This window comes from Schistocerca serialis, chromosome 1 (genome assembly GCF_023864345.2).
Source record: "Schistocerca serialis cubense isolate TAMUIC-IGC-003099 chromosome 1, iqSchSeri2.2, whole genome shotgun sequence".
In the NCBI taxonomy this organism is placed as follows: domain Eukaryota; kingdom Metazoa; phylum Arthropoda; class Insecta; order Orthoptera; family Acrididae; genus Schistocerca; species Schistocerca serialis.
Genome location: NC_064638.1, coordinates 1,139,429,115 through 1,139,448,806, shown reverse-complemented (window position 1 = coordinate 1,139,448,806; position 19,692 = coordinate 1,139,429,115). Strand labels below are relative to the sequence as shown.

The 19,692-nt window shown below is 40.0% G+C and overlaps 1 protein-coding gene across 1 annotated transcript in view; it reads left to right on the top strand.

The window, feature by feature from the left end:
- LOC126455967 (Down syndrome cell adhesion molecule-like protein Dscam2) overlaps positions 1-19,692 on the top strand; it is a 358,909-nt gene that overhangs the window by 300,248 nt on the left and 38,969 nt on the right. Inside the window, exon 30 of the mRNA XM_050091727.1 lies at positions 13,300-13,420. Coding sequence (XP_049947684.1) covers positions 13,300-13,415 — 116 coding nt within the window. The 3' untranslated portion in view covers positions 13,416-13,420. The remainder of the gene's footprint in view (positions 1-13,299; positions 13,421-19,692) is intronic.

Here is a 19,692-nt window from a genome sequence, read left to right as displayed (position 1 = left end):
GATGAAACATTATTTGTTTGGTTCAGTGGGATATCCATTTCTGATATCTGGTCCAGTCCTGCTGGAAAAGTCATTAAACTTAAGTAGCAAGGCACCTGGTGATGATACTTATTCCACAAGATAGCCAAAGATGGCAGGAAAGATGGAAAGCTCAGCATTGCATGGGCTAGCTTTCAGTGACAGGTGAAAGTTTTTTGGGGGATAACATAGTTGCAGAAAACTTAAAAAAAGAATTTGAAGTAGTTATTTCCTATAAAACATTAAATTAAGAGTGTGATTTTTTGCTTTTAGAGAATATTTCTGAATTATTTAGATTTTTGGTAAGCCACATTACATCTGGTCCCACATAGATGGAAGAAATGAGGTACTTATGTGTAACTTCATTCATTTATTGTGTGACATTTTTGTCATTATGAGAGGTTACAAGTGGAGTACCATCAGCTTATGTTACTGCTTTGAAAGATAAAAAGTGAGGCAGCTGATTAGATCATTCAAATGAACAGTGCACAGATCTATTACATACTCCATTTGTGACATATAGAAGGTCTTACGCAGTACAACCTGAGAACACTGCAGTGTTCTGGTATGTATTTATTTCACTTATATTAGTCCATGTCCTCCTCCCATTCTCTCTGTCCATCTCCTCCTTCCCTCATATCTGCTGAACTATGTGACATACAGTGATGTAATTTTGTAGGTACATTCAGCAGCATATATACACATCAAAAAAAGTTTGGCATCAACTCAGTTCCGAGAGTTCCGGAACCTGTATAGAAAATTGGAATAGAGATCAACATAAACATCATTTCCGCCATTTTTATTGCTCGTGAAAACCACACATTGCATATTGTACCACCATACAGCAAGTCCTTGAGAGGTGGTGATCTAGATTGCTGTAAACACCAGTACCTCTAATACACTGTAGCACATCCTCTTGCATTGATGCATGCCTGTATTTGTTGTGGTATACTATCCAGAAGTTCATCAAGCCACTGCTGGTCCAGATTGTCCCACTCCTCAATGGCGATTTGGTGTAGATCTCTCAGAGTAGTTGGAGGGTCATTTCGTCCATAAACAGCCCTTTTCAATCTATCCCAGGCATGAAACTTCTTGGCAGATTAAAACTGTGTGCCGGACTGAGACTTGAACTCAGGACCTTTGCCTTTCACGGGCAGGTGCTCTACCAACTGAGCTACCCAAGCACGACTCATGCCGCATCCTCACAGCTTTACAAAGGTCCTGAGTTCGAGTCTCGGTCTGGCACACAGTTTTAATCTGCCAGGAAGTTTCATATCAGCGCACACTCCGCTGCGGAGTGAAAATCTCATTCTGGAAATATCCCAGGCATGTTCAATAGAGTTCATGCCTGGAGACCATGCTGGCCACTCTAGTTGAGCAATGTGGTTATCCTTAAGGAAGTCATTCACAAGATGTGGATGATGGGAGCGCGAATTGCTGTACATGAAGACGAATGCCTCACCAATATACTGCCAATATGGTTGCACTATTGGTTGGATGATGGCATTCACGTATCTTACAACTGTTACGGTGCCTTCCATGACTACCAGCAGCATATGTCAGACCCACATAATGCCACCCCAAAACAGCAGGGAACTTCCACCTTGGTGCACTCACTGGAAAGTGTGTCTAAGGTGGTCAGCCTGACCAGGTTGCCTCCAAACAAATCCCTGATGATTGTCTGGTTGAAGGCGTATGCGAAACTCATCAGTGAAGTGAACATGATGCCAATCCTGAGCAGTCCATTCCGCATGTTGTTGGGCCCATCTGTACTGCGCTGCATGGTGTCGTGGTTGCAAGGATGGACCTCGCCATGGACATCGGGAGTGAAGTTGTGCATTATGCAGCCTATTGCACACATTTTGAGTCATAACATGACGTCCTGTGGCTGCACAAAAACATTATTCAACATGGTGGCATTGCTGTCAGGGTTCCTCCAAGCCATTGCAGTAGTATCCCTTGGGCAGCCTGAGCGAGGCGTGTTATTGACAGTTCCTGTCTCTCTGTCTCTCCTCCATGTCCAAGCAACATCACTTTGATTCACTCCGAGACACCTGGACACTTCCCTTATTGAGAGCCCTTCCTGGCACAAAGTAATGATGCGGACATGATCAAACTGCAGTATTGACCATCTAGGCGTGGTTGAACTACACACAACACAGGCCGTGCACCTCCTTCCTGGTGGAATGACTGGAACTGATCGGCTGTCGGAGCCCCTCCATCTAATAGAGACTGCCCACGCATGGTTGTTTACATCTTTGGGCGCATTTAGTGACGTCTCTGAACAGTAAAAGGAACTGTGTCTGTGGTACACTATCCACAGTCAATGTCTATCCTCAGGAGCTCTGGGAACCGGGGTGATGCAAAACTTTTTTTGATGTGTATATTTAGGCCACAACATATGAATACCAAATTTTATTCATCTAGTATTTGAGAGCAAGAGCACTTAGTGACTTGCAACCCACTTTACATGTAATTTAATACCTTTATGAAACTTGTTCTTGCTGACACTCCCCACATAATGTTAAAAGGAAAAAAGTTTTTGCTTATTACCTTTTCGCTGTTCATTTCTGCATCAGGCATGATGTTTACATTTCTTGCTTCTTTGCTACTATCTCTGTTAGCAAGACATTTAGCAGACATACACTAAAGTATCTGAGGATCGTGACATGCCTCCTTGGCTACTGTGTTTTCCATTTTTTCCCCATAATAGGCATGTTCCCTGACATGCAGCAGAAAGATACTTCCTTCCCCAGCCTTTGAAAGTAGAGAGGAGTGTCCTGGATATCCTGGACTACTGTATTTGCTGCTTATAAGTGTGGTAGAAAATGAACGGCACTCGGGGAGTCAGGACAGATGAGGAATTTAACACTTGCAACCCAGCTCATGAGCTACTGTACCTCAAGATTTCGTATAATTCTGCATCAAAGACAGTAAATTCTTGAGGCAGCCAAATCTTGAGGACTTGTTCATGGAAAAGAACAGAGTAACTAATTGAGTCCCCTGTCTAGACCCACCCACAAATACAGTTACATAGATATGGTGCTCAGTTGAAATGTCATAAAACAATGTATTAAATACAGATGCAGGAGTGCAGCCTCTCCTGTACCATGTTAAATCTAAAGTTACTCTGCCCCTCTGCATTAACCAGGGTGCCAATCTGTTAAAATCCTGATTTGGGTCTGTACTTGCCTCAGACCAAGTGACTCCAGCACTTGATTCGAGCAGATCCCAAAACAGTCTTATTGCTCATGGAAAATTAGTGAAAAGACAGCCCATATCTGCATGAGCAACACTATGGTATGCTGGTGAATTGGAAGGGTTCTCCAGCCTCAGTACAGAGACTGGGTGTGGGATTGGATCTATAATCACCTGTGGTCAGCCTGGTCCCCTTATGGTGGATAGCATCAATGATCTTCAAGTATGAAGGCCTCACAGGTATGCATACTGTGCAACCATAGTCTAACCATGATCTCACTAAAGCCCTGCTGTACTGACAGAGATGTGCCTTGTCCACACCCTGGGACTCTGTGGCTTACGGGTAAAAGACACTTAAAGATGTTCAGTGTTTCTGGGTCCTGGACATCAGGTTCTTCAGGTGTGGTAACCATGGCAGTCTGGAGTAAAAAAATGAGGCCCAGAAACCTCACTGAGTCTTTAAGGAATTCATGCAGAGCAGCATCTCCTGAATCCTCACAGAGTGGCTAAGGAGCTGCCTAGTCTCTAACATCCAGACCAGATACTGATTAACCTTTCTCACACAGCTCATTAAGGCAACACTCTGATAAGTTCTGAGACACATCCAGCCCTTTCCTGGTTTGAAGAAATGTATCAAAATGGCCTCTCTTCAAGAGTTAGCAAAATGTCCTGTCTACTTGTAAGTGTCACAGCATGCTATACTGGATTTGGTTGTGACTGGGTGCAGTATCACGAGTCTCAGACAGTACCATTCCAACTTTCACATCAAGAAGGGGCAGTTATCAGGCTCAGAATTGTTGAATCCAAAGTCTGACTTGTCCCTCTCCATGACTCCACAATAGTGGCAGAATGATGGATTGGATTACATTACATTCAATTTTCATTCCATAGACCCAAAAATAAGATGATTCTCATGGGTGTGGAACATGTCAGAAAGTATAACATAAAAAATAGAGCATTTGAATATAATACTCACTTCCCTGATTATTTGACAGGAGATTGTCGAAATATGTGAATTGGAACTACTAATATTTACAGAATTAATACATTGTCAGAATGAAACATGGTTATCCACTTTTAATAAATTTATCATATCCAAAATGTCTAAGCTTGCCTGTTGTAACCAAGAGTTGTCAGAACTGAAATCTAGCAGACATTTTCACTTAAGCTGGTCTAACAGTTTCTGATAAGATATTCATCTATGAAGTAGAAGAAGCTGCCTACCAAAAAGTCTTTCAAACTTTGTTTAAACTGTGCTTCATCTGAAGCCAAGTTTTTAATAGCTACTGCCAGTTTATTGAAAATGTAAGTTCCTGAATATTGGACTCCTTTTTGGGCCGAGGTAAGTGATTTTAGATCTTTATGTAGATGGTTCTCATTCTTAATATTGATACTATGTATTGAGCTATTGGTTGGAAATAGAGACATATTATTTGCAACAAATATCATTTGGGAATAAATATACTGAGAAGCAGTGGTTAAAAGGCCCATTCCTTGAACAGGTTTCTACGTGATGTTCTTGAATTTATGCCACAAATGAATTGTATTACATGGTTTTTCCCCAAAATGTGATCCCATATGACATAATAGAATGAAAGTAAGCAAAGTATGCAAGTTTTCTTTATATATTTTACATTTGATATCATATGCATTGCAAATACAGGCTTGTTTAGGCACTTCAGCAAGTCTGTGGTATGTCCTTCCAACTTCCCAACTGAATTTATTATTGAGTTGTACTTCACAGGTTTTCACAATGCCACCCTTTGTATCCTGTTAGTTAGATAAGACTCAAACTATTTTGCAGTACTGCCAGTGACACATAGTATTCTAATGTACTAAAGAGGAAGTTGTGATTCTCATAGTCAAAGGCTTTTTACAGGTCACAGAAAATACCAGGAGTCTTTAATTTGTTACCTAATGAAATAAATAAATTCTCAGTTTAAGTGTAAACAGCCTTCTATGCATCAATGTATCATAACTCTTAAGGAACCCAAACTGTGACTTGGACAATATAGTATTTGCTGCCAGATGCTCAAGAAGGTGCTTCAACACAACCTTTTCAAATATTTTTGAAAAAGCTGGTAAAAGTGAAATTGGTTGATAGTTTGACAGTATCTCTTTATACCCCTTATTGTAAAGAGGCATCACTTCAGCATATTTTAGCTGGTCTGGAAATGTCCCTCTGATAAGAGATCAATTACACATCTAACACAAGACAGAACTCAACTCACAGCAACACTGTTTGATTAACTTTGTTGATATGTTATCATAAGCAGTAGAATATTTTAATTTTAAGGATTTTATGATGGATGCTACATTTGCAGAGACTGGTCTCATCTATTTCATTGCACTGCTTACTGAATGTGGTAACCCCAGTAACAGAAACAAAGTACTTGTTTAAGAAATTTGCAACACTCTATGCACTTGTTACCAATTTCATTTATTCTTAGAGCTATCTGTTCCTCTTCCTATCTGGCCCCACTTCTCTCTGTCTTCACTACACCCCATGTATTTTTTATTTTGTTGCCTGATGCAATTATCTTTTCCTCATGATAAAGCTACTTAGATTTCTCAATTCCTTCCTTCAGTATTTTGCAGTATTCTTTGTAATGCGTTACAATGCTAACCTCAGATCAGTTCCTTGGTAGTGGAAGCAGTTTCCTTTTTGTCCCACATGATACCTTTATTCCTTGTGTAGTCCATGGTTATTTTTAGACATCTGTTTGAATTGAGTGATCTTTATGGGAAATCAATTTTCAAATAATGAAGTAACTTTATTAATGAAGGCTCTTTTCTGTATGGGCCAGGAACTTATACTATGATATCATCTACAAGTAATTCAATCTCCCCACTCAAAAGATCATCCTCTCCTCTGTGACATTCTTCCCTACTCTTCCCAGGACTGGCCAGTTCAATTCATATCTATGAGCAATCTCTAAATTCTCAGTTTTTGACTGATATATTATACTCCTGTACTAGTATTTAATAGATTTTATATCCTGACAAGTTTCAACATTTAACATAAGTTGCTGCATGTCATGATCAGCTAGCCCAGTTGCTACTGGTTTTGTGATGTGAATTTTTCCTAGATTTGTCTAAAAAAATGTTATCAACAGCAGTCTCAGAGCACTGACATACCCTAATTGCAAAGTTCATAGTTGGAATTAAGTTGAATAACAGTGTTACTGATTGCAGTAATTATTCAGTGACACAGAGCTTTTCAATAAACGGACACTAAAATCACAAGCAACCACTGTTCCCCTGTTTTGTAATGTGGGGTAGATTTTTTCATGAAGAGGTTAAGGTTTCCTGAAGCTGCTCTGTTATACTTACAGTACTATTATTACAAAATACTACTTCTGTTGCACAGGCTTTTAAGTGCTGCTCTGAACAAAATGTATTAAAATAAATATTCTTGAAATTAAAACATTTAACAAATATGGCAGCTGCTCCTTTCTCCATATTTTCTCTATAGAAGTAAGAGGCTAACTTAGATCCTGTAACATTACGCATATCTATACTATGGTCATATGATGATCAGAGAGGCAGATTTTATCAACTTGTTTGTTCAACACTAATTCCTTAATACAAATAAGCAACTCATTAAGCTTTTGCCTCTGCCCTCGGATATTCTGATGCAATAACGATAACTGCTTTAGTGCATTGGTTGAATTACAACTGGATGAACCTAATTTTTCCATCAATTTCTGAACACCTCCAGTTTCATTTAGAGGCTGTTTGCATGAATTGTGTATATTAAAATTTGCTTTCTGGCTGTCTTTTTTTATCAGTTTGTGTGTCATTTTCAACCTGTCTCTGAACATCTTTTGTTTCTGCCCTCTCTACCCTAAAATGTACTGCTGTGTCACTTTTAACCAATGGTATTTTACTGAATGTGATAGTGCTACCTTTAAGCTATTAACTATTAGCTCAGACAGTTTTCCCTTCCATTTCCTGTTGAGGTGAAGATCGTGCTTAGTATAGTCCTACCTACTGATAGTCAACAGGAACCACACCAATATGAGACCCCGTACCTGACCCACACAGCTGTTCTACCTCTAAATTAACTCTCCTAACAGAAGAGTTTAAATGAGGCTGATTATGGTGCCTCAGAACAGACACAAGCTCAACTCCAGTGTGTCTCATTGCTGAAGATCTTTACCAGGTCACTCTCAATTGAATAATTAGGGTCTCTGTCTGGTGCTGCCGCACCCACTATTACCACAGTGCCTTCCTTTGTGAAGACTTTGCAAAGTGAACCTACATCCTCTATCATCAGACACAGACTTGCCGTTGGCTAACTTTTTCTGACTTCTTACTTCTGAAACACTTTTTGAAGGTTTGTTGCATTCTGTCTACTTCTGCATCTACTTGTGGTTCACTTGTTTCCAACTGTGACAACAGATCAAACCGGTTTCCCACATTAACAACAAAGCTCTCTGAGGAAGTCCTATTCCTATTTCTTCTATAACCTTTTGTCACTTTCTACCTTTCTTTTTGCTCCACATCCTTAACCTTCCCAGATCTTGCTTTGCCTTATCTATTTTCACCTGAAGAGCACCAATCTTCTCCTTTTGTTCCGCTCTCTTCCTATCTCTACAGCAAATCCTAAAAAGCCATTCATTTCCCCAATTCCCACGTCACTAGTCACCCACATGAAAAAAAAACTGCAATAACCCTCACACCACACCGCGAAACTAACAATCGTACAACAGATCACACATTTCTCACTCACAGCGTACAAATTTTAGCTTTCTTGTAAATGAAACAAGAATAACCTCCTAGGCTACTCAGTTAAGATACTAAATTTCTTATAAAGCGTGGGCTTAAATATGAAACTTCCTGGCAGATTAAAACTGTGTGCTGGACCGAAACTCGAACTCGGGACCTTTGCCTTTCACAGGCAAGTTCTCTACCAACTGAGCTACCCAAGCACGACTCACGCCCCATCCTCACAGCTTTACTTCTGCCAGTGCCTCGTCTCCTACTTTCCAAACTTTACAGAAGCTCTCCTGCGAACCTTGCAGAACTAGCACTCCTGAAAGAAAGGATATTGTGGAGACATGGCTTAGCCACAGCCTGGAGGATGTTTCCAGAATGAGAGTTTCACTCTGCAGCGAAGTGTGCACGGATATGAAACTTCCTGGCAGATTAAAACTGTGTGCCGGACTGAGACTAGAACTCGGGACCTTTGCCTTTCGTGGGCAAGTGCTCTACCAACTGAGTTACCCAAGCACAACTCACGCCCCGTCCTCACAGCTTTACTTCTGCCAGTACCTCGTCTCCTACTTTACAAACTTTACAGAAGCTCTCCTGCAAACCTTGCAAACCTGAAAGAAAGGATATAGCGGAGACATGGCTTAGCGACAGCCTGGGGGATGTTTCCAGAATGAGATTTTGACTCTGCAGCGGAGTGTGCGCTGATATGAAACTTCCTGGCAGATTAAAACTGTGTGCCGGACCGAGACTCGAACTCAGGACCTTTGCCTTATGCGGGCAAGTGCTCTACCAACTGAGCTACCCAAGCACAACTCACGCCCCGTCCTCACAGCTTTACTTCTGCTAGTACCTCATCTCCTACTTTCCAAACTTTACAGAAGCTCTCCTGTGAACCTTGCAGAACTAGCACTCCTGAAAGAAAGGATATTGTGGAGACATGGCTTAGCCACAGCCTGGGGGATGTTTCCAGAATGAGATTTTCACTCTGCAGCAGAGTGTGCGCTGATATGAAACTTCCTGGCAGATTAAAACTGTGTGCCAGACTGTGGCTCTAACTCGGGACCTTTGCCTTTTGCGGGCAAGTGCTCTACCAACTGAGCTACCCAAGCTGTGAGGACAGGGCGTAAGTCGTGCTTAGGTAGCTCAGTTGGTAGAGAACTTGCCCGTGAAAGGCAAAGGTCCCGAGTTTGAGTCTCAGTCCAGCACACAGTTTTAATCTGCCAGGAAGTTTCAAATCAGTGCACACTCTGCTGCAGAGTGAAAATCTCATTGTGGGCCTAAAGTTTGGATGCTAATTCAGAACTTCCAGAGAAATAGAAATAGTTAAATCTACAAAAGGAAACCAAGAACTGAGCCTACACTATATGAACTTCTCACTTATTTCTGAAATATTTCATTCTGGCTACTTACTAGAAGTCAAATGGATAGTGTGCAAGAATACACTAACAACATAAATTGTACTTTATTGAAATAATCATGTAACTTACAGAATACAATTATGTAAACAAAACCTAGAACAAAATTGGTGCCTACGAAATATTTTCTTTTTCTAAAAAATACTCAAATGAAAGTGAAACCTTCATTAGAGAGCTTACAATAGATACTGACTTACTTGTTTATGGTATAATATTGCCATAATTAATTGTTATTACACAGTTAAACTCTTATCTTTTATGAGTGCTCTGAATGTACACAACTCTTCAACCAAAGATGTTACTAACCACTGACAATGGCAGTAGTCATTGCAAAATGCTTTCTGATTGTCAAGTCAATGTCTCTGGACATTGCTTGGAGACCCTGCTTCAGCATTGTTGCTATTAGTGAATGACTGCATTTACTAACAAATCTTTTGATTGCTTCCACACTTTTGTAGAACAAGTTGAGCTGTTGATATAGTCCAGAAACACATGCCATGACCTCTTCTTACACTCCTTGACTATACATCGAGCTTTGGCTCTTGCAACTCTAAAGGCTGTGACGTTTTCTACTGTTTAGTGGCACTTAAAACATCACTGAGCTGTATGCCAGATCCAGATTGCTGAGTGGTATGTGTCAATCCACCTAGGTACAGGCTGCCTTTGAAGATGACATGAGGACTTTGGGATGGATAATTCAGTGGGATGGTGGATTGCATGTGTGATGTGGTCTAGCCATTCCTGGTCACTGCCTCAGTGTTCAAATACTGCCAGTTGGCTGAACAGCATCCAGTTAGCTCTGCTGTCCATCCATTATGGTGGCTTTCTTTCAAGTATTGCTCCATCTGGTAGTTGGACCAGGAATGGGAACTGGTTACTGGAGTGAACATCATCAGTTACTTCCCACTGATCAGAGTTTGCAAGGACTGGAGAGCTGAAAGAGAGGTCAATGGCTGAGGACAACACAGTAGCAGCAGAGAAGTAAAGTGGGACTGCCCATGTTCTAAGGATACACAGCTTCTGAAACATCATGAAACTCTCCAAAACTTAACCTCTAGGGCATGTGGAGTTCAAGTCCCCTAATATATTATGGGCATCACAGTCTCAGAATAGGAGTATTGGTCAGGGGAACTGTTCTACATAATCTCTGAGAGCCTCAGAGTCTATGGCATCCTGTGGAAGTAAATATAGTGAGCAGATAGTGATCCTCTCACCTCTATGAACTTCAACTGCAACTTCTTGCAGGCCAGTAACCAAGGGGAGAGCAGAGAAGTGATGAGTGTTGTTGATGAACATAGCTTCCCTTCCTTTGGTCCTGTCCCCAATCTGATCATGATTGTGGTAGAGGGTATAGCACCATAGCAGAGGGGTGTCAATACATTTAAAACATGTTTCCTGTAAACACAACCACAGAGGACACTTCTGGGTTAGGAGTCTCAATTCCTCCACTTGTGTCCTGAACCTACTGATGCTCTACTGTAGTATGGAGCCCATTTTATTGGTAAGGTTTTCCTTTCACCCTGTCTCTCTGCCAGCATGGAGTTCCTGTAACAGATGGAGGTGTAGTCTGGGGCCCGGATAGCTGCACCAGGCAGACTTTATATTCTATTGACTCCAAATCAGAATCAGAAAAACTGTCAAATAGAATGAGGTTGACACTGTCTGATGGTTTGCTACATGTCTTCCTCTGCAGCTGACACTTCTCACTTGTTTTTTGTTGTTGTGGTTTTTTTTTTTTTTCCTTGAGAAGACTTTGTAGGAAGAAACTTCTTGGGGATGTCCACAGCAGTGGTAATGGTAGTGCTGGTCTGTTTATTGAATTTTGCCTTTTGGAGGCACTGAGAGCCCATGTCATTGGCAAACATGGCTTTTTCTGTCGTTCTCATGGCGTGGTATGGACTCTGAAATAGCTGTGGCTTTGCAAGTGGACTGAAAAACGCAGATGGTAATCCTGACACAAGTAACCTCCATTTGCAAAAAGGCATTGGTTGTTGGAATAGGCTTTTTAAGAGCTATTTCGAAATAAATAAGGAATGTAGGGGGTTGCATCACCTTATAGACGTTTTTGGCCTCCTTATATGGGATGTGCTTTGTTGTTTTGAACTCCCGTATCTTCCTTTGCTCAAGGCAGATACTCTAGTTAGGGTGATTTCCAGAGAAATTTATACACCTTGCTGGAGATGAACAAGTGATTCATTCATGGTGGCCTTATCACATTTGTCATTTGTGGCTGCTCCCTTACATCCTGCAGCAGTGTGCCCTCAGCACTGGCATTTAAAACTGTGCACTGGGCTCAGAACATAAAGCTACACATTTAAATGAAGGAAACCTGCCTTGATGTGCCCTGGAAGTTTCATGGTATTGAAAGTAGGGATAAAGGAGTTTAATTCGACCAGATCGCTATCTACCCTTTACATTAAATTCGGACATCAATACCTTTTTGAGCTTAGTCATCTTTCAGTTCTTCTTTGGGGCAATGCACAAGATCTTGGTACGACACAACACCTTTGACGTAGTTCATAGTGTACTGTCACTTTTAATTGCACATTACCTAAGGTATTTAGCATTCTGCAGGTTCATTGCTTGTTGGAAGCTAGAAGTTTCAGCCAGTAGTATCCCATTTCTCAATTGTTGGCAGATTTTAAAGTGCTATTTATGCCCTCTAAATGTAGAAAGTGAAACTTTTTCAGTGTTGCTCTCCTTCCTTTTAACAATTAAAATCACATTCTGACTAGCGGCATGTGTTCTATTACTGTAAGCAAAAGTCTTTGCATTATTCCCTGTATCAGGAGGACTGGTAACATGAGCCCTCTAATTAAGTTGGGTGTTGATACCCATCAGCAGTACATCCATTCCACTGGGAGTTGAAAAGGATAAGTTTGAGGGTTTCTTCTTGATTCCAGGAATAGCTAGGGAAATATGTGTCAACCCAGACAGAGCCCCACTTGCCTAAGTAAGCCTTATACAACTGAGGGGCAGCAGGTTCCCCAGAGGTTGCTCGCTAATGACTGTTCTGCCTCAACAGCCATGCACCGCATCAGCACACAGTACATCTTGAGTTTGAGGGTGTTTTTTTACATTATTTATTTTTTATTTTTTATTGTCCTGTCAATCCTGGCATTTAAACTAATGTCCCTATTCCGTGCAACACAGGGCATTCTGTTGCCTTGTGCACAGTGGTTGTTGAAGCATGCCCAGAGCTTATGATTATAGAGGACTGCTGGCACTTACCAAACGTCGCTCAGGAAAACTGGGTTTGCTAAGCCCGTACCAAGAAAACTAATGCTGAGCTCCCCAAGGTGCTCACACGTTAGTGCAACAGAGTGTCACTGTAACTTATCGAATGCCACAGACACAGAGAACATTATCCCCTCTCCTACCCCCACCCCCTTCTCCACTCTTTATTCAGGAAAGAAGAGTAGTATCACTGTTGTTACAGAAGATAACACCATATTTTGTAGAGGCCTTATCAAAGATCTTAAGAGTACATTTACTCTTAAATACTGTTTTTAACTACTGATGGGATATTCTTGTAAGAAATATCACTGTGGCTACTTGAACATTAAGCTAACTGTAGTACTTATTTATAATGAAGAAAAAACACTTTCTTCAAAAATAGCAGCATGTTTGCTAATTTTACTGTGTTCATTTAATGTGTGTTAGAATAAAGAGTGTGTAGCATATTTTTGGTGATTAATTATTATTACAGTGAGCAATAATAATTTTCAACAACTGCTTTTCTTTATAAATGTGTACCTTGACTTGTTCCACATCACTGAGTTTCTCCTCCATGATAGGACTTGCAGAACATGATACTGAATAAATGAATATTGAATGGCTGGTAAAGTGATAAATTATTTCATTCATTGAGTAGTTGACAATGTTTGCCACTATGATCTGAAAATAGAATAGTGCGGTAATTTAAAAAGGCATATCATTCTCGTTGCAGAACTATACCATCTTGATTCAAGTACGGAGTCAAATGAGACTTCTCCCCTTCCACAAAGAAGAAGGACTCAGCCTGTGCATAGTGGCAAGAGAGGAATGCAGCCACATGCCAGGTAGTCAAGGTTTGTTTCTGAAAACTCGCTATGCCTTGTCTTAAGTCAGATCTACCATGTCTCACAAGGTACACCCACTCAACTTATGCAATAGCACCTGTTTAATACCAGAATGAAGTAAAGTCTTTGCACAGTACAACAGATCAGTAGTAGTTCACTTTATATTGGTCTCAGAGACACTACAGAAAAATTTTCAAAATATATTACACATGCCAGTTTATACTAACGGCTGCATCATAGATGAATTTATATTAGAGCATTAAAAATTTAATTTTAAATACATATTTCAATCTAAATTAATTTCACTTATTAACTTCATGTGTTTTCCACATGTGTGAAGTAAAGGTGTGAGAAATTTTTTATAAATAACAGTGTGGAAACAGTATACTCAATAACAGTGGAAAAAGGTATCCACCAGAGGTACACAACAGGATGGAAATTGTAAGTACAGTAACATACATAATCACTACCTAGGAAATAGTACTTCAGAAATGCACAAAGAAGTTTCTCCATGGCTACTTTGCAGATAACATGCTGTCAGAAGTGATCAAAAAAGGGTTCATAAACCCACTTACAATAATGCAGCTTCAGTAGCAGTGTAATTTTTAGGTGAGCAGTTGAAACAAACCAAAAAACCACATATTATAATCTTTATGCCTGCAAAATAAAAATGATTGTAGACTTTAGATTATACATTACAGAAATAAATTTTGACTTGCAGATTTTCAAAACAACTTAAATTTTAAGTCAGAAGTGCAGAAAAGCATCAAGAGGAGCTTCAAACTGTAGTAACATGATTCTCTCAAAGCATAGATACAGCACAATCCAGACACATTGCTTAGTGATTCCCCACAGTGTACACTGTTCTCAAGCATGGGATGAGTTAGGTGATGTTCATAAACAGCTGGAAATCACCCTGACTACTGTCACACAATTGGAAGCTGCTGTGAATGGGTGTGTTTGGATGGCTATTGACAGTCACATATCAGAGATACCAAAAAACTTAATTCCATCTGGACAGGTCTCAGGAGGCTCAACAGTAGCAACCATTTGCTGTATCAATCTCATACAATAAGCATCACAGGATACACAAATGGTCACAGTTGGTCACAAGGTATGAGTGCACCCAACTTGCCAACAGAGCTCAGCAGACCCGGAAGGTCACCTGTCCAAGTGCTAGCCTCACCATACAGTTCTTAATTTTGGTGATCTGATGGGAACTGTTGGTACCACTGTTGCAAGGCCATCAGCACCAGATGTATCAAAGATAGCATGATTACTGTGCTGTCCTGCAGATGCTGTCCCTCTGCAGGAAATACAGGATCTATCACCACTTGTTCACTTAAGTGTGATTGGTATGTCAGTGGTAGGTCTAGGCACCTTGTGCAGAGGAGACAGGAACAGGGACAGCTCAAGCTGTTACAATCATGTCTTTGCTAATCAAAGGAATGATTGTGTCCTATGTTAAGGTGCAGCAAACAAAAAAGGGTGTAGGTCTATTAATCATCAGTAGTTCCAATATATGGTGAGTACCGTTAGGTACTCTTTAGGAAGGAGCTTTCCAAACTGGGTGTCCTGACACCCTGGGGGTGTTGAATAGTGGCATCAAGAGTGTGGAGAGACTAGTAAATTCAGAATGTAATAAATATGAAAAAACTCTTGATAAAGTAATACAAAACATCTTTCTCTTCAGAATGAATTCTCACTCTACAGTAGAGTGTGTGCTGATATGAAACTTATTGGCAGATTAAAACTGTGGGATTGACTGACACTCAAACTCAGAACCTTTGCCTTGAAAGGCAGGAGATGAGGTACTGGCAGAAGTAAAGCTGTGAGGACTGGTAGTGTCATGTGTGGGTAGCCCAGTTAGTAGCGCACATGCCCATGGAAGACAAAGGTCCACGTTTTGAATCTCGGTCTGGCACACAGTTTTAATCTGCTAGGAAGTTTCATCTTTCTCTTTATTCTTTGTAACCACAGATGGCATATTAAATGACTGATCTACATGTTGAATACTGATATTTTGTGTGTGTAACTTTGCACATGTGGCACCCTTAAGTGAAAGGTTCCATAAAAGGATTCATTACACAGGTGAAACACAAAACAAAAACTGATTATTATACACCGATTTCTACATAGAGAAGTGCTTTCAGCAAAAACTATTGGAAAGAATTTGAAATCAGTTTCGGAAAAGACTGTTAAAATGATAAATTATAAGGGGCACTCAAATGAAAACAAGACAGATGGAAAAAAATTAAGTAAACTCTTATTTCAAAAGTATGTATACAGACTGAAGCAACAAATGAAAATTTCTACCAAGGCTGGGATTCAAACCTGGGTCTTCCGGTCACTAGGTAGATGTGCTAACCACTATGAGACCCTGGAACTTTGGATGTGTACAACTCCATGGACTACCCTAAAATGCCTCAGTCCACATTCCCATTTGCACTTTAGCGCACTTAGTATTCCCCCTAAACTCAAACAATGTGGTTAGCATATCTGCCTAGTGAGCAGAAGACTTTGGTTCGAATTCTGGGCTTAGTACAAATTTTCATTTGTCGCTTCAGTCTGCATAAAGACATCTTAGATGTGTGAGACTTGTAGAGGTCTCTGAAACTATATAGGTTCATTGATTTCAAAAGTAATCACTATACTGTTAATATATTTATCCAACTGTGAGATGATATGATCAATGCCTTCAGGGGAAGATATTTGCAGTTGCCTACAGAACCATGATTGTACCTAGGTAAGCATCTCTTCATTAAAAGCAAGCTGATGGCCATAAGAGTCTTTATTTAGGGCTGCAAAAACATGAAATCACATGAGGAGAGATTGAGACATTGTAGAGGATGTGTAAGGGATTCTCAGTAATACTTCTGCAGCATAGTCGAAACAAACTTCGCAACATGTCAGCCCTTCAAATACTCAGTAATACAAATGCTAGTCTACAAAGTAAGGGTGCACATTTCCTAACTATCACAGACAAGACTGTACCCTTTAAGTTGAGGTTTGGTTGAGAGAAATAGAAGAAAGCAATTTTGAAATGTTTCCATTGACATGTGAATGTGCACATAGCAACAAAGTACAACTGACTACTATATTGCAATTGCAGAAGAGATTGGATGGATATTTCCCAACACTAGATATAAACTGGTATGACTGGATAAGAAATCATTTCATGCTTTCCAGTACTTCTGAACTTCAACTTGTTGGAGAGGAAGATCTGGTATAATGAAGAACAACTGTACTTTAAAACTTGAGTACCAAGAATCAGATATTATATTGAGCATGATTACCTCACCTAAGTAGAAGAGCATTCATTGCTTTGCTGCAGTCTTCTATAATATTCATATGAAACTGAAGAATCAGATTATCAAACTTCTAGATTTATATTCAGCAAGATTACCCTTACCTAAGTAAAAGAGCATTCATCATTTGCTGCAGTTTTCTGCGACATTCATGTTGGAGTGCACTTTCTATTATGACTAATATAAAACAGTTACATGTGGAAGTTTGAGAAAGTTAGAAGAGGAAATGTGTGTGAATTTATCCTACTTCCAAGCTACTGTAAGGCAGATTTGTAATGCTCATCAAGCCCACATGAGTCATTGAATTCATAACAGTATTGACAAATTCTGTATCTGTGTAATGGAGTTTAATGTATAAATATACTGCACTTAGGAATGAAATATAAAAACCAATATTTCTTTAAAATATCATTTGTTAAAATAGAATAGCTTTTATTAATATTAGTCAAATAGTGTCTTGTGAAATCATGTGTATTAGGAGTGTGTCATCATGAGGAAAAGTTAGGAAAGTTCTGACTTAGGGAAGTGGCAGCAATGGTTGGGAAGAAACACCTGGTGCACTCAATGGGTATGCCTGGGTACCTCATTTGATATGCTGGAAAAGCTGTTCTGGCAGCCAACAAGAGAACAGGTTGCAACCAACAGCAGCCTGTGGTGTGCGTTGAGTCAAGTGATGCCCTTTGCCTGAGTTCAGAGATCATGCTTGGATCATTCCAGCAACTGGTCTTGCTCACAAAATTTTGACACAGCTTACAATCTCAGTATTATCCTCAGAACTGATAACGGTCCTCTGGATCTCAGTTGACAGTGAAGGTTCTGTGGTGAATTAGACTGTGACTTCTTAGAGTCCTCCTAAATTAATAAGGTGTGCTCAACATGTTAGAGGCTACTGTACAGGTAGCTGTATTGCATGTGAGGTGCACATGAGGTTTTGTAGATTAGGCAACTCTCCTTCAGTCCAAATAATGATAACTGCAGGAGACCCAGAAGTATCTGTGTAAAATCCAAAGAAATGCCCCCATAGGTTAGAGTATTGAAATCCTAGTGGTTTACCTAAAACTGGATCAGTAAGGATTTTGGGGAACATTTAGGGATGTATCAAAAGGATAGGCTAATTGTAAATGCAAGTAAAGTATTTGTTGCAAGAAAATTGAATCCATGGATGCAGACACTGAAGCTCCATGCGAGATTCTCTGGACAAGAATCAGTATCAGGGGTGTGCATGAACTTACACTATCTGATCAAAAGTATTCAGATGTAATGTGGAACTGACTGCTCAGTGTGACTAGGGGTTGACCTGGCATTATAAAAAGTAGTGAGGAGTATTGTCTTGTCAGTAGAGAAACAGTAACAATGGAATGGTTCACTAAGAAGAGTTCAGTGACTTCAAACATGGATTAGTCATTGGGTGTCACCTCAGTAACATATCCGACAGGGACATTTCAACTATTCTAAAGCTGCCCATCTCAGTTGTTGGTGTGTGATTGTGAAACAGAAATCCTAAGAAACAACCAAAGCCAAACCAAGACCAGGTAGACCTCATGTGCTGATGGACAGATACCTTTGTGCATTGCAGAGGGTGGCTGTAAAAATTGCATGAAATCAGCCAAAGGAATCACTTGTGGCTTCCAGACTGTTACCAGCACCCCAGCTAGCACAATGACAATGTATAGGAACTTAAAAAGAACAGGGTACAATGGTTAAGTAACTCCTCACAAGCCACACATTTCCATAGTCAGTGATTAGCGATACTAATGTGGTGTAAAGAATGATGCCACATGATACTGCATGACTGGAAACTAGTTATATGGAGCGATTAACCATGCTATATGGTGTGTCAAGCTGATGGAAGGATTTGCATTGGTGAGTACCTGGAGCACATTGTCTGCCATCATGTGTTGCGCTAACAGTGAAATAAGGAGGAGGTGGTGTTTTTTGGCATGGTCTGTTTTTCATAGTTAGGGTATGGTCCCCTTATTGTTCTTATAAGAACACTAACAAGGGACGAATCTGACATGTGGGTCACCAATAATGATCAAGTTTTGCAAGGATGTTTTATACTGAAAGTAAAGAGAGACAGGTTTTGGCATTTTGCTATAAGCTCCCTAGTTTATGAAAAAAATTAAGGTAAAGCTAATGACAGGAAATTGTATTTTCAATGCTATACATCAAAAGATCATCTGCAAACATTTTTATTAATACAGTATGGGTACAAAGTTAACAGTGTGTGTCTTATTAACATTTTTGTGTTTCCAAGCCGCAGCTTAAGTACCAGTCATTCTATGTGGCTGGCAGAGCAAGGTCAACTGTCAAGTGGTCAAAGCAGTCTGTTGTCCATCTAAACCATCAGTGTTGTTCATGAATATGGGAAATCCATATTGAGAGCTCTTTGGAAAGTGAACATAACTGGATCGAAGTGTTTCATATCACTATTTATGTGTGTGTTTAAGTGAACTTTTGAAATGACAGAGAATCAACAACCTTTTTTCAACTTTGCCAGCAGAATGTGAAGTTCAGAATATTGAAGATGTTCCAGATATTGGTGAAAATGTGAATGAAGAAAACAAGCAAAAACTTGCTGACAGCATACACATTTTCTGAAATTTGTTTCTAGACAATAGCTTTGCGCTATCATGTGTGAGCGCACTGGTTTCTGAAAGATCTCATTTAATTGGCAATGAATTGTATCAATGGTTTAGGATTATGCACCAGGGAATGACTTTGTAGAAGTTGAATAGATTGCCTATGAAACTGAATCTGATACTTTTCCAGATTTTGTCAAAAGTACTGAAATTGACAACAATTCAAGTACATAAATGTCACACACACACACACACACACACACACACACACACACACAAACAGACCCAGTGGCATGGGTTGCTGGCCACTAATGGCAGCAGCGGACATTGAGCCAGACAGATTGTAGAGGATGGTGCACCTAGCTGTGCTTGAGTGCACACAGACTTTGGA